Here is a 16,676-nt window from a genome sequence, read left to right as displayed (position 1 = left end):
ATGCTGTGAAACACCAACAGAAAATACTCATAGGCCCAGACCAGCTAGGTTATAAAGCCAACACAAATACTACCATCCCCTTCACTCATTTACATTACATACAGAACAAGACAGCCAATACTTGTAATGCGACAGATGGATTGAACAGAGTTGCTCTGCAGGCAGAGTGAGGTAGACATTGCTTTGCCTACTTTAGACACAGAGGTCCCAGGCAGGAAGTAGGCTGCTAGGCAGGCAGTAGTTAGTATATGACTCTACATTAGACTGGCAAGGCTGCATTTAGACAGGCAACACAATTCTGATATTTTTTTCCACTACTTGGTTTTTTGACCAATCACATCAGATCTTTTCAGAGCTGATACGATTAGTCAAAAGAACAATTAGTGAAAAAAATATTAGAATTGGGCTGCATGTCTAAAAACAGCCAAATAGACATGGCCTACCAGAGTGGTAGTAGTAGACAGTACCTTGGTCTGTGAGGCTACAGGGGGCGTGCTGAGCAGGGCTTTGTGGTGACCAGCATTGTTCTGCGGCGTGCTGATCCTGGGAGACACGTAGGAGCGGGGAGAGGAGGCGTCTGACGTCAACGACATGGGGGACTGGTTCGACTGCTGGGCTGTTGGGGGTAACAAAGGGTGGAGAATGATTAGACATCTATCTGGTTTAGATACTTTAAAAATCAACAGTGGCAAGTTGGAATAGGAAGATTGCCATTGTGGATCTAAAAACAAACAAGGAAGCCAGATAAAACAACAGGGTGGCTGAAGGCCTACCTTGGTTGGAGAGCTGGGCTGCTTGGGAGAGCAGAGTAGTGATGTTGAAGGCTGACGGGCCGGCTGTGAGGATCTTATGAAGCAACGACTGTAACGACGCTTGAGTGACAGCAGCTTTGAGGACTGGAAAGAGAAGGGGGAAAAAATAAAGATGAGTGAGGAAAGCTTGGAAATATGGGCATTTATCTAAAACCATAACATGATCCCTAACATCACCCCTGTTTTAGAGCCATCAGATCAGCCCCACTAAGTGCGTGACCAAACAAAATGTAAACAATGGAGAAATTAAATTCTATGACTAACTACTCTCTAGCTGGTACAAATGTCTCTTGACGTAGGAGCACACTGAATCAGGATTGGGCAATATTACGATAGTATCGTCTAGCGATGACGATTGACAGCCATCGACGATGGTGACGACATCGTGATATGACAGACAATGGTTTACCCTATTTGAACTTGACTGGCGCCGCGCAGAAGGCCTAAGAACGGAGTCGGCTGGTGCCCGAGTGACATTGAGTAATCTGCCTATTCCTATTTGGTACAATCGGTTTCAATAGAGCAGAACACAAGAGAGGAATGTAGGCTAGACAGAGCGGTGAATTTCACCAAGACAGTGCAAAATGTCCAGTCAGAAAATATTGTTTCCCTTTTTCCTCGCTCTGTCATATGCATGGGCTTTTATAGCCGAAAACCATTCATAAAAAAAAAAAGTCAGCCACCAATTGTGCAAGTTCTCCCACTTAAAAAGATGAGGCCTGTAATTTATCATAGGTACACTTCAACTATGACAGACAAAATGAGATTTTTTTTCTCCAGAAAATCACATTGTAGGATTTTTAATGAATATTATTTGCAAATTATGGTGGAAAATAAGTATTTGGTCACCTACAAACAAGCAAGATTTCTGGCTCTCACAGACCTGTAACTTCTTCAAGAGGCTCCTCTGTCCTCCACTCGTTACCTGTATTAATGGCACCTGTTTGAACTTGTTATCAGTATAAAAGACACCTGTCCACAACCTTAAACAGTCACACTCCAAACTCCACTATGGCCAAGACCAAAGAGCTGTCAAAGGACACCAGAAACAAAATTGTAGACCTGCACCAGGCTGGGAAGACTGAATCTGCAATAGGTAAGCAGCTTGGTTTGAAGAAATCAACTGTGGGAGCAATTATTAGGAAATGGAAGACATACAAGACCACTGATAATCTCCCTCGATCTGGGGCTCCACGCAAGATCTCACCCCGGTGTCAAAATGATCACAAGAACGGTGAGCAAAAATCCCAGAACCACACGGGGGGGACCTAGTGAATGACCTGCAGAGAGCTGGGACCAAAGTAACAAAGCCTACCATCAGTAACACACTACGCCGCCAGGGACTCAAATCCTGCAGTGCCAGACGTGTCCCCCTGCTTAACCCAGTACATGTCCAGGCCCGTCTGAAGTTTGCTAGAGAGCATTTGGATGATCCAGAAGAAGATTGGGAGAATGTCATATGGTCAGATGAAACCAAAATATAACTTTTTGGTAAAAACTCAAATCGTCGTGTTTGGAGGACAAAGAATGCTGAGTTGCATCCAAAGAACACCATACCTACTGTGAAGCATGGGGGTGGAAACATCATGCTTTGGGGCTGTTCTTCTGCAAAGGGACCAGGACGAATGATCCGTGTAAAGGAAAGAATGAATGGGGCCATGTATCGTGAGATTTTGAGTGAAAACCTCCTTCCATCAGCAAGGGCATTGAAGATGAAACGTGGCTGGGTCTTTCAGCATGACAATGATCCCAAACACACCGCCCGGGCAACGAAGGAGTGGCTTCGTAAGAAGCATTTCAAGGTCCTGGAGTGGCCTAGCCAGTCTCCAGATCTCAACCCCATAGAAAATATTTGGAGGGAGTTGAAAGTCCGTGTTGCCCAGCAACAGCCCCAAAACATCACTGCTCTAGAGGAGATTTGCATGGAGGAATGGGCCAAAATACCAGCAACAGTGTGTGAAAACCTTGTGAAGACTTACAGAAAACGTTTGACCTCTGTCATTGCCAAAAGGGTATATAACAAAGTATTGAGATAAACTTTTGTTATTGACCAAATACTTATTTTCCACCATAATTTGCAAATAAATTCATAAAAAATCCTACAATGTGATTCTCTGGATTTTTTCTCTCATTTTGTCTGTCATAGTTGAAGTGTACCTATGATGAAAATTACAGGCCTCTCTCTCATCTTGTTAAGTGGGAGAACTTGCACAATTGGTGGCTGACTAAATACTTTTTTGCCCCACTGTATATTGTGTCTAGCGGTAAAAAAAAAGAAAGGGAAAAGGGCTTTATTCAATATGAATCTGACTTTGGGCTACTACGCTTTCATCGTTCTTTGCATGAAACAGGCATGCAAGGCTAAAAACCGAATGTCCAATATAGCCTATCATAGAAGCTTTACGACAAACTATTTTCCTAATAGCTCTTGAAGAAGGTACTGTTGTCCTAAAGTTGCCACTTTCAGTCTGGTTATTTTTGAAAGTCAGAGGCTATAGGCCTAGGCTATTCTCAATCACAGCTTTATGAGAACTGGAACAAACAATAGCCTATTAAGAGAGGAGGATGAGGCAAAGCAATTAGTATCCAGTTCTTTAGACTGTAGACTTTGCTTCTATCCAACCCATGATTTATAATGTAACTCACTGGGACGATAAACTGAAAATTACTGACATTTCTGAGTCATACTGAAGCAATTTTGCATATGTCAGTATTTTTCGATGATTACAGAATATTCCTCCATGCATTAAACAATAGCCTATGGAGCAGCGCGGCATATTTGAAAGCGAAACGGCACAGGGAAAAAAATCTTTGCGCTCCCAGAGCTCAACACTCATCTATGCCGTTTCATTTGAACTAAGACTACAGCAGCCAACCAGAGCTGTGTTCTGTTCCATGCTTCCCACACCTGTTGGCAGATCTCAAGTGATGTTGCAAGTAGCTTCGCTCATTAGCGGGGGGAAATGAAAAGCGATGAAGAAAATGCAGTCCCGGAAACCCAAGAACAAATACTGCCAAAGAAGGATGCTACTTACCTAGTGACATTGAGCAGTGTGAGGCAGTGTGCTTGTACTGTCGCAAAACTATAGCAACCACACTCCAGGAAACACAAGCAACTTAACCTACCATTTGAAACACAGGCATGTAATACAGCATGACGAATGCATGACGAAGAAAAATGAGGCAGAGGCCAACAAGCGTCATGACAAGAGCAAAGCCCAGGCAACAATCCATTATGGAATCGTTTGCACACACACACCTCCCTATGCAACACATGCATTTAGCTACACCCGCAATAACATCTGCTAAATATATGTGACTAATAACAATTGATAATTTGATTTGAACACATTCTGACCGAAGGAATGAATGAATTAAGATGCCATAACGTACCACATTGCAAAAGACATGGCCTCAATTTAAACAATTGAACGGCGGGTTCTAGAAGATGGTTCACACTCTGGACAAGAAATACAAAATGCCATGTACAAGAAATATCATGCCAAAATAACATTGGAGCTGAAAACGGTGTACTATTTCGTGACAACAACTGGAGCCGGTGCTTGCAGACGACCACACTGGGGAGATAATACCCCAGGCCAGGGGCTGCAAGACTCGTTAGAAGCCTGGGGATCAGCCAAAGGAAAAGCATCAAACGTTGTGAAAGCCACCAACCGAAATGGATGAACGAGGTTGCTGTGTTTTGGCCATCGACTTCCCCACGCGATCGGTATGTATTGTAATCAAGTTAAATAAAATCGGGTAAAAAGTTACAGGCCTACATTTTGATTGTATTTGGAGCAAATATGCTGCATTTTCCAAACACCAATATACTGACAGACTTGAACTTGGTTCGAAATATTACATTCAAAAATCAGAATTAAGAAATCAATGCATAACTAAATGAATGTTTAAAATACAGGGCTCTTTCTGTAGCAGCGTTAAATTAATCTTATAAATCATATGATGGATCACCTGGTAACTTAGGCTAATATGGCAATTTATTTGACATTGTCTAAAAAGGGAATTAATGGAGAGTACCTGTAGTCTTGCTAACACCAGCCTTTACATCATTGCAGCTCGCTGTGGAGTCACGTGAGGCGCAAGTCAGCCAGGCTAGAGTAACTGTGCACCTCAACCCAAAAAATAGATTGTAATTTATCAATTACGATATAGGTTTTTGTCCATGACGCCAGCTTTAGCCCGCTCCTCATTAGCCGACTGTCACTTGGTTCCATCAGACACACCTGTTCCATACTGAAACTCCACCAGAAAGTAATATTAGAAAGGATTTTCCCGCACTTATCTTTTGTAATGATTCATCCACTGTTGCAATAATGGCGCCAATGTAAAGGGCTGCCGTGCTTCAAGCTCTTAAGAAACTTCGCAGTATTTACATTATTTGCCCAGGAAATCAGAGCGGCGGTAACTCAACAGCAATACGACTTCCCCGAACCGGATCCTTTGTTCGTAATCCCCCAGGGCAATTGAACTGATGCCAGAGGCTGTTCCAAAACTCCGCAGGCGGAATAGAGGCTGACTTTTAGTCCGACTCAGGAGGCGCACACACCACCCACCGCTTCCGAGTAGATTACTCGCTAATGTTCCTTCTGTGGATAATAAAGTTTATGAGCTCAGGTCAAGGATTTCCTTCCAGAGAGTAATCAGGGAATGTAACATACTCTGTTTCACAGAAACATGGCTCTGAGGATAGTCCGTTCGGCCCGTTGGTTGAATAGGACATGTTGTACCCACTGTGAATATTAAAACCTATTATAACTTGTTATGTATAGGGGGCAGCATTTTCACATTTGGATGAAAAGCATGCCCAGAGTAAACTGCCTGCTACTCAGTTCCAGTTGCTAATATATGCATATTATTAATAGATTTGGATAGAAAACACTGAAGTTTCTAAAACTGTTTGAACGATGTCTGTGAGTATAACAGAACTCATATGGCAGGCAAAAACCTGAGGAAAAAAATCCACCCAGGTAGTGGGAAATCTGTTTGTAGTTTTTCAAGTCATTGCCTATCGAATATACAGTGTCTATTGGGTCATATTGCACTTCCTAAGGCTTCCACTAGATGTCAACAGTCTTTAGAACCTTGTTTGATGCTTCTACTGTGAAGGGGGGAATGGGAGCTGAATGAGTGAGGTCTGCCAGAGTGGCATGAGCTGACCACGCGCGTTCACATAAGAGTTAGCTTGCGCTCCATTGCATTTCTACAGACAAAAGAATTCTCCGGTTGGAACATTATTAAAGATTTATGATAAAAACATCCTAAAGATTGATTCTATACTTCGTTTGACATGTTTCTACGAACTGTAATAGGACTTTGTCTGAACTTTTGCCTGGACTTGCCCGCGCCTCGTGAGTTTGGATTTTGGAACTAAACGCGAACAAAAAGGAGTTATTTGGACATAAATGATGGACTTTATCAAACAAATCAAACAATTATTGTGGAACTTGGATTCCTGGGAATGCATTCTGATGAAGATCAAAGGTAAGTGAATATTTATAATGCTATTTCTGGCTTCTGTTGACTCCACAACATGGCGGATATCTGTATGGCTTGGTTTTGTGTCTGAGCGCTGTACTCAGATTATTGCATGGTGTGCTTTTTCCGTAAAGCTTTTTTGAAAATCTGACACAGCGGTTGCATTAAGGAGAAGTGGATCTAAAATTCCATGCATAACAGTTGTATCTTTTAGCAATGTTTATTATGAGTATTTCTGTAAATTGATGTGGCTCTCCGCAAAATCACCGGATGTTTTGGAACTACTGAACATAACGCTCCAACGTAAACAGATTTTTGGATATAAATATGAACTTTACCGAACAAAACATATACATGTATTGTGTAACATGAAGTCCTATGAGTGTCATCTGATGAAGATCATCAAAGGTTAGTCATTAACTTTATTTCAGCTTTTTGTGACTCCTCTCTTTGGCTGGAAAAATGGCTGTGTTTTTCTGTGAGTTGGCTCTGACCTAACATAATTGTTTGGTGTGCGTTCGTCGTAAAGCCTTTTTGAAATCGGACACTGTGGCTGGATTTACAACAAGTGTATCTTTAAAATGGTGTAAAATACTTTTATATTTGAGGAATTTTAATTATGGGATTTCTGTTGTTTTGAATTTGGCGCCCTGCTGTTTCACTGGCTGTTGACGAGGTGGGACGCTAGCTGTTGACGCTAGCGTCCCACATACCCTAGTGAGGTTAAGGGCTTGTAAGTAAAAATTTCACTGTAAAGTCTACACCTGTTGAATTCTGCGCATGTGACAAATACAATTTGATTTGACATAAGGGCTGACCCCATTAAGTTGCATGGTCGATAGGCTGTTGGTTGGCCCCAAAAAATTTGGAGGTCGAGCTGTGGAAAATAAATTATTTTTTTAATTATGGCACCTGTCTGAGAGGACTAAACCATTGGAGGCCGCAGGGATGGCACGCTAGTATTACATTTACCTCAAATTCCCATAATTCCTCATCTAAAAATGTTTGGTTATGGTAATTCCTGTTAATGCATTCAATATATTATCATTACTAGTCTTTGTAGGAGTGGACACGTTTGCAGAGTGCACAACCTAGGCTTCACTTGTGAGAATGTTTTGGTTTATTTCATTACATTGTTAATTTATTCATTGTCTTTTGTTTGGAGCGCTGCTATCAATCTTGAGTAAGGACATGCACCTGATTAAACATAGAAGTAGGCCTAGGCTACCTGGCCTGTGCACAAATGTAGGCGTATAAATGTCCCCATTTGATTGTCTTAACTCACTGTGGAGCTACTCAAATGGAGAAAAAAAAATCTCCCTCAAACAGCAAGTAAACAAAGTCTGTTTTTACATCCATTGAGAATGAGGAACTGTTGTCAAAGTAGCCCGTTTGTAAAATCTTTCCAGTGCTCTCCCTTTCAATAACCACTAAGCATGAACGTGGGGGGGGGGGAATGGCATGCTCCGATCCGGTGGAAACATCATAAAACAGGCTTACCTGATTACTTATCCCTTGTGCAAATAGCCTACAGCTGGGTCTGTCTGTCCAGAGCTCATTGAGGGCCCAGAATAATTTATACAATGGTTGCAAGTTTGCTAGAGAAAGCTTCAGGCAGGACCAAGTTAATAGTTGATACAACGTTTCAAGTTCCTTGCAGATAGTCCATGCGTAGCCAATGTGATTTATAGAATATTTATTTTAAAATCAGGATATTTCCTACCTACAATGTTTTTATTTGTTTGCTTTATGTAGAGGGGGGCTCAGGAACAATTGTTTTTTCTGGTTAGCATATATTGATCTCTGGCACCCTCTAGTAATTTGTGTCTTCATTTTTAAATGGCAGTTCCTAAAGCATCAGAAAAGCTCAGTAGACTGCATATATAGTTGATTTTATTCAAACATGGGGTGTCTATGGAAAAATACACAGCTTAAAATTTCAAATGTGTATTTTTCCATATAGAGACACCCTGTTAAAGCCCTTAAATGAGCTCTGGACAGACAAGACGACTCTCGGTGGACCAAGATTGTTTTTAGTCGGGGACAGCCCTACAGGAAATCACCCAACCCTATAACAAACAGCAGTATTCGGTTTAGATTCCAGGTCAATTTATAGTGGCTTGCTAACGGAAAAGCAATTTTAGATTTAATTAAGACCCTTAAGTGGAGCACCAGTGACTAAGAGATTTCTCTAGGTTTAGGTGTGTAGCACCGAGTGAGTGAAACCAGCCCTGGAAGAGAGCAGAGCATCAGCAGGAAAACACTGTCTGACCAAAAGTAGTACATCACTCCTAAGGCCGAGGAAGTCAAAACACACATGCTAAACCAAACAGGCTTTACTCAACAGTAGCCTGGTCCCAGATCTGTTTGTGCGGTCGTGCTAACTCCTATGGTCGTTGTCATGTCATAGAGGAGTAGGCAAGACCGCGCAAACTGATCTGGGACCAGGCTAACTATAGACCATCTTCAATGACTCAGAGGCTTACTGGTACAACAGACCACAGACATATACAAGCCCCCCTTTGTACCTCACTATTGTTGTCACGATACCATAATTTTGATTCCGATACCCATACCAGGTTTAGTATCACGATACCATTGGATAAAAAGGCGTATTAGCCAAAGTTACAGAATGGCACTTGATCCAGACAGATCTTTTGAGTTCAATATCATTACATTTTAATTGTTTTGTCAATTTTTCAGAGAATGCTATGTATGCATTCATTAATAAATTTGCTTTTACCAAACTACATAACAGTAATAATTTATTTGAATGGTAAATCTCTGTTGATAAACTTGGTAAATCAAGATGTAGCCAAGGCCAATTCACAATACAGACTTGATTCCATCAAGTGGAGTATGAGCATACATTGAATTATTGAGCTTGTATTGGCTGATTTCATGGGGCTACATCTATTTGCCTTCCATTTGGGACTTATTTTATTGTACTTAACATACATAGAAGAAGCACTCTTTTTTTATAACAGCGTGTGCTGTCTGTTTAAGACCTAATGACTCATTCTCACACCCCCCCCCCCAGAGAAACAGCACAGATGTGAGGCAAGGGAGACGAAGTGAACGAATCACGTTTTTGGCAGTGATTGAAAATCAGCATATTTTGCATTATGGTTTGCATATCATCACAAACAAAGTACTAGGGGAGTAAATGGATGTTAGCTTCAGCTGTAAGCTAGCAAGGAAAATTAGCCTACAAAGCTGGAAGCTACTGGTATCTTCTTGCATTGTGTTCTAGCCTGTAATGGACTCTTTTGCGAACAGTAATTAACAGTTGCAACATTTCTACATCCTGTGTTGCATTATTCAAGTGTGTTAACTTCTGTGCAGCATGAGTGGGGAGATAACATGATGCAGCCCAGATTCCCAGTGAGTGAAGTGGTTCCTCAGGACAGGCTAGAGCTAGCAATGAGTAAGTGTAGCAGGCACGGTGCAGTCGCACTATAAGGGGACATCGGCTGTGCTGATAGACAGACGATCTCTCAATTAGTAGACGACGTGAAACATGACAGAAGTACAGAAAGTTTCATGTCCTAGTATAGAAACGAACTAAAATTGCAGTATACCGTGCAACACTACATCAATATGCGATTTCACGTGTTTTTTTTTTTTTTAGAGAGTACTCCTCAAAACATAAAGAGCATCTCATAGTTATGCAATGTTTCTAACAAATCTGAAATGGTCACGGCTCAGAATACAATTCGAAACCTGAAGGCACACATGCTTGAAGACAAGTAATAAAAGCATTACGATGGCTTTGAGTATCTTATGTTGGCTTCAAGTAAAGATATTGCATTCTGGGCCAGGCTCAGGGATCATAAAGCAGTCAGACAGGATGACACGCTCGCCCCAGACAGCCAGTGCCAGCCATGTTCTTTTCTGCATGGCCAGTCATCGGTGCATATAGAAGCAGGATTGGGCTGCTGCAGAGCCCCGGTCTGTGTGACAGAGGGCCCCGCTGAGCACATTTGCTCTGGACCACTTAAGCACCAGGCATGACACGCCAGACAGGGTCAGCCTCCAACCAACCAGACCCTGACTAATAGTAGCATTAGAACACAGGGCGGCAGGTAGCCTAGCGGTTAAGAGCATTGGGCCAGTAACCGAAAGGTTGCGGTTTTGAATCCAAGCCGGCGGAGAAAAATTTGACGATGAGCCCTTGAGCAAGTCGCTCTGGATAAGAGCATCTGCTATCTTTTGTAAACATGATACAAACTCCACCAAGAGAGAGGAAAGATACCGGAGAGGGAAAGATTGTGTCAGATCGTGGAATGCGCATTCAAATAAAACATTTCCTTGACAAATTTTTAGATGGTCTGCAAAAATGTACTTATTTCTTGCACACTGTAAAAATCAGTGTGGACCAAACTGACACGCTCTCCCCAATACTTATTGTTTCTGCAGTGAGTATTCACCCTCTTTAGAGAATGATGCATTATATATCTGCAGAAAAACATTGACCTCAAAAAGCAGTATGCAAATCAGGGAGACAAATGAACGGCTCTTTCACCGTTGAGGAGATGGGAAACATTGCCCATGCTACTTCAAATGGGCCGGACGGTGCATTCTGGGCGATTCTGAGTGAATGGGAGTCTATTGAGCATTATCTCAAAAACCCAACATTAGCACGAATTTCAACAAGAAATACAAATATTTTCAGAGATGTGAGAATTAACTTACTATCTGTAATATTGTATAGCTTTGGAATCTTGACAATACGTACTATTGAGGAAAATAGGCACGTTTCAACAAATATACCGACTTTGAGAAGGGATTGCGTGACGAGTAGCTTAGCAACTGTGTGACGCTGCATGACAACGTGAACGTGATTGGTCGACAGTGCTGGGTCGGGCGTTACACTGACAGCGTCATAGCATTTTGGTGCACCAGAACTACACTCATTTCCAATGGAACGCAGCATTTTCCTTGCAGCATTGAGTAGCAGAGACAGTTGCAGTGCGTTCTGTGGGGTGTATACGTTGTATTTTTCGAACGTACGCATCAAACTATGCGTAGATAGCTTGACAGAAATGGTACAAGGTGAATGTTGAACTTTTGTTGCACACATATCCAGATGATTCTGCGTACCATTTTGCGCAATGACGCCATAGGTATGATGGAGACATTCTACGTTCCTCCATTCACTGGATTCCCATCTACTTTCTATAACATCTCAGGCAACAACACCATGCAATGCACCCTGGACTAAAGAGGCAGACAAATAGGAAAAATGGGCTAGACTCCGTTAAATTACACATTCCTCAAGGTAGGAATGTCGCAAAATATGATCAATGGCTCAATCGAGATCAGACATCCTGGAGTTGTGACATCAGCCAGCATTGAAATCTGACATGTACGATATCTGAAAGTCGTATTCCTATTAAAATTCCAGTGTAGTGAGAGCTACTTTACATACATTTACATTTAAGTCATTTAGCAGACGCTCTTATCCAGAGCGACTTACAAATTGGTGCATTCACCTTATGATATCCAGTGGAACAACCACTTTACAATAGTGCATCTAACTCTTTTAAGGGGGGGGTTAGAAGGATTACTTTATCCTATCCTAGGTATTCCTTAAAGAGGTGGGGTTTCAGGTTTCAGGTGTCTACCACAGGTGTTTCACAGTTCTAAGTCATACAGGCCGGATGTAACCCAGCTTGAACGCCAATAACTCAGATACACGTGAAAACATGAAATGACCCAGAGAATCAATAGATCATTAGATGCACAAAACAATAACACTCAAAATGGGTGAACATTTCCTTTAATGCAGACATAGCTGTCACTGATTATTATATATATTGTTTTAAATGCAAATGTAATGATATTGAACTCAAGACGCCAAACGACTGAAGAAAGAAGTAGCTGAGTTTCTGTCAGAATCAAGTGCCATTCTGTGACTTTGGCTAATATGCCTTGGTATCGAGTATCCTGATACTAAAATTGGTATCGAAGTCAAAATTCTGGTATCATGACAACATTACCACAGTCAGGCACCACTACCAATATGGAAGACCTCAGAAAAGGCCGCTCTCACTCCTATGTTGGACAACCTGTGCGTGTATGCATACACAGGTAACCTTTTAGTCAAGTGTACATACAGTTGAAGTCGGAAGTTCACATACACTTAGGTTGGAGTCATTAAAACTTGTTTTTCAACTACTCCACAAATTTCTTGTTAAACTATAGTATTGGCAAGTCAGTTAGGACATCTACTTTGTGCATAACAAGTCATTTTTCCAACAATTGTTTACAGACAGATTATTTCACTTATAGTTGACTGTGCCTTTAAACAGCTTGGAAAATTCCCGAAAATTATGTCATGGCTTTGGAAGCTTCTGATAGGCTAAGCGACATCATTTGAGTCAATTGGAGGTGTACCTGTGGATGTATTTCAAGGCCTACCTTCAAACTCAGTGCCTCTTGGGAAAAGCAAAGAAATCAGCCAAGAAAAAAAATGAGACCTCCACAAGTCTGGTTCATCCTTGGGAGCAATTACCAAACGCCTGAAGGTACCACGTTCATCTGTACAAACAATAGTAAACAAGTATAAACATCATGGGACCACGCAGCCGTCATACTGCTGAGGAAGGAGACTCGTTCTGTCTCCTTGAGGTGAACGTACGTTGGTGCGAAAAGCGCAAATCAATCCCAGAACAGCAAAAGACCTTGTGAAGATGCTGGAGGAAACATGTACAAAAGTATCTATATCCACAGTCAAACGAGTCCTATATCGACATAACCTGAAAAGCCGCTAAGCAAGGAAGAAGCCACTGCTCCAAAACCGCCATAAGAAAGCCAGACTACGGTTTGCAACTGCATAGAGGGACAAAGCTCGTACTTTTTGGAGAAATGTTCTCTGGTCTGATGAAACAAAAATAGAACTGTTTTGCCATAATGACCATCGTTATGTTTGGAGGAAAAAGGGGGAGGCTTGCAAGCCGAACAACACCATCCCAACCGTAAGCACGGGGTGGCCGCATGTTGTGGGGTGCTTTGCTGCAGGTGCACTTCAGAAAATAGATGGCAGCATGAGGATGGAAAATTGTGTGGATATATTGAAGCAAAATCTCAAGACATCAGTCACAAGTTAAATCTTGGTTGCAAATGGGTTTTCCAAATGGATAATGACCCCAAGCATACTTCCAAAGTTGTGGCAAAATGGCTTAAGGACAACAAAGTCAAGGTATTGGAGTGGCCATCACAAAGCCCTGACCTCAATCCCATAGAAAATGTGTGAGCAGAACTGAAAAAGCGTGTGCGAGCAACGAGGCCTACAAACCTGACTCAGTTACACCAGCTCTGTCAGGAGGAATGGGCCAAAATTCACCCAACCTATTGTGGAAGGCTGACCCAAGTTTAAACAATTTAAAGGCAATGCTACCAAATACAAATTTTGTGTATGTAAACTTCTGACCCACTGGGAATGTGATGAAAGAAAAAGCTGAAATAAATCACTCTACTATTATTCTGACATTTCACATTCTTAAAATAAAGTGGTGATCCTAACTGACCTAAGACAGGGAATTTTTAAAACTGAGTTTAAATGTATTTGTTTAAGGTGTATGTAAACTTCCGACTTCAACTGTACCTGCCTAGTACCTGTGTAGTGTCCTCAGAGGGCAGTAAAAGAAAGGTTGAAAGACTACTGGTCTGAGTCACCATCATGACCAAAACAAACACTCCAATCTTAATTTGCTTCAGAAGCATTCAGTACCCTCTATTGTGTGTGTGTCTGAGCTATTACAGTGTTGTGGATAGAAGGGTAAGAGAATACTGGGTCTAAGAGATAAACAGATGGCGCTGACCCATAATTTGCTGGCTGCGAAAGCATTTACCACCATAACCCTCACATGTAAGACTCGTCAGAGGACATGGTGTGTGCGCACGTGACTCTCTTACCCTCGTTGATCTTGGCCATGTCGACGCTGGCGTTGTTAAGCTGTAGGGCGGTCTGAAGTGCTGGGAGAAGCTGTCTGAGCAGTGAGGGGTCCTGGAGCAGGGGGGTATGGACGGGGGACTGCAGGACCGGGGACACGGGCACCGTGGTGGAGGCCGAAGAGGAACCGGGGGTAACCGATGTGGGGTTCAGGCCCGAGCCTGAGGAGGACGCCAATGCTGGCTGCTTCTCCGCCTGGGCCGATTCTGTGGAGGGAGGGAGGAGAGGAGGAAGGGGAAGGAGTGAGGGAGGCAGCCTTGTAAGATCTCAAATGGCTGCGATCGCGAGTCCCATAGAGTGGCGCACAATTGGCCCAGCGCCGTCAGGGTTTGGCCAGGGTAGGCCATCATTGTAAATACATTTGTTCTTAACTGACTTGCCTAGTTAAATAAAAACACATGATAAAAACAGAACAATGACCCTAAGCACTCAGCCAAGACAATGCAGGAGTGGCTTTGGGACAAGTCTCCAAATGTCCTTGAGTGGCCCAGCCAGAGCCCGGACTTGAACCCGGTTGAACATCTCTGGAGAGACCTGTAAATAGCTGTGCTGCAACGCTCCCCATCCAACCTGACAGAGCTTAAGGGGATCTGCAGAGAAAAATGGGAGAAACTCCCCAAATACAGGTGTGCCAAGCTTGTAGCGCCATACCCAAGAAGACTTGATGCTGTAATCGCTGCAAAAAGTGCTTCAACAAAGTACTGAGTAAAGGGTCTGAATACTTATGGAAATGTCATATTTCAGGTTTTTATTTGTAATAAATTATTACTATTTTTGCTTTCTCACTATGGGGTATTGTGGGTAATAGATTCATCCAAGTTTGTAGAGTCACAAGAGATGTTGAATGCTAGGAATACGGGATCAAATAAACGTTCGACTACTTTATTTATAATAATCTTTAGGGGTGTCAATTTTGACCCCTACCTAACTTTTAATATTACTTGTTACACGAAATGTATTTGAGCAAATTGTAAATATACTTTACCCATTTTCTTAGGCATACAATATAGCTCAGTATTTGAATAATTTATTTTACACAGTCATTATTGCTCATCTTTATCAAGGGTGTTCATTTCGGACCACACTGTACAAAGTAGTTCTATCTTGGATAAATATTCTAATGATTCAAACCATCTCAAATCAACAGGCTTTCGAAGTCTGGTTAGAAGCCCCTGCTAGACTGTCCTCCCCATCTGGCTGTACAGCACAGGCACACGCTCACCAACACGAGCCACCACCACTCCCGCAGTATCTCCAGTAAGTGATTACACTTTCACTCAGACAATGACAGCCATAGATTAGATGAAAACACCAAGTCACAAATACCAGAGAATTATAAGAGTGGTTTTGAACGTCAACGGTGAAGAGGCGACTCTGGGATGCTGGCCTTCTCTTCTAGGCAGAGTTACAAAGAAAAGCCATATCTCAGACTGGCCAATACAAATAAAAGATTAAGATGGGCAAAAGAACACAGACACTGGACAGAGGAGCTGTCGGAGTCGCCTCTTCACTGTTGACGTTGAGACTGGTGTTTTGCGGGTACTATTTAACTTCTTCGGGGTAGGGGGCAGCATTTTCACTTTTGGATAAATAGCATGCCCAAATTCAACTGCCTGCTACTCCTCCCCAGAATATAAAATATGCATAGTATTAGTAGATTTGGATAGGAAACACTCTGAAGTTTCTAAAACAGTTTGAATGATGTCTGTGAGTATTACAGAACTTATGTAGCAGGCAAAACCCTGAGGACAAACCATTCAGAATTCTTTTTTTGAGGTCACTGTCTTTTCAATGAGTTTATTGGGACACCAGATTTCTAAGGGACTTGTTTGCAGTTCCTACCGCTTCCACTGGATGTCACCAGTCTTTGGAAATTGGTTGAGGTTATTCCTTTGTGTAATGAAGAAGTACGGCCATCGTAAATGAGGGTCACTTGAAGTAAATTGTTTGAGAGAGGCACATTACCCAAAAAGTTGGGTCAGTTTGTTTTCTTTTTGTATTGAACACAGATCATCCCGTCTTCAAATTGATCGATTATTAATGTTTAAAAATACCTAACGTTGTATTACAAAAGTAGTTTAAAATGTTTTGGTAAAGTTTACATGTAACTTTTGATATATTTTGTAGTGACGTTGCGCAAGTTGGAAGCTGTGTTTTTCTGGATGAAACGCGCCAAATAAATTGATATTTTGGATATATATCGACGGAATTAATCGAACAAAAGGACCATTTGTGATGTTTATGGGACATATTGGAGTGCTAACAGAAGAAGCTCGCCAAGGCATGAATTATATCTTTATTTCTGTGTTTTGTGTTGTGCCTGCAGTGTTGAAATATGCTACTCTCTTTGTTAACTGTTGTGCTATCATCAGATAACAGCATCTTATGCTTTCGCCGAAAAGCCTTTT

General features: G+C 41.9%; 1 protein-coding gene across 1 annotated transcript in view; it reads right to left on the bottom strand.

Annotated features, from left to right (window-relative positions):
- The window catches only part of LOC139532072 (WW domain-containing adapter protein with coiled-coil-like), a 59,077-nt gene that overhangs the window by 14,591 nt on the left and 27,810 nt on the right, over positions 1-16,676 (bottom strand). Inside the window, exons 7-9 of the mRNA XM_071329202.1 lie at positions 14,232-14,474; positions 774-896; positions 468-616 (exon numbers count right to left, since the gene is read on the bottom strand). Of these exons, the coding sequence (XP_071185303.1) occupies positions 468-616; positions 774-896; positions 14,232-14,474 (515 nt within the window). The remainder of the gene's footprint in view (positions 1-467; positions 617-773; positions 897-14,231; positions 14,475-16,676) is intronic.

The sequence above is a fragment of the Salvelinus alpinus genome, chromosome 10, assembly GCF_045679555.1.
Source record: "Salvelinus alpinus chromosome 10, SLU_Salpinus.1, whole genome shotgun sequence".
Lineage (NCBI taxonomy): Eukaryota > Metazoa > Chordata > Actinopteri > Salmoniformes > Salmonidae > Salvelinus > Salvelinus alpinus.
The sequence above is the reverse complement of the archived record's forward strand: the minus strand, read 5'-3'. Positions and strand labels throughout refer to the sequence as shown.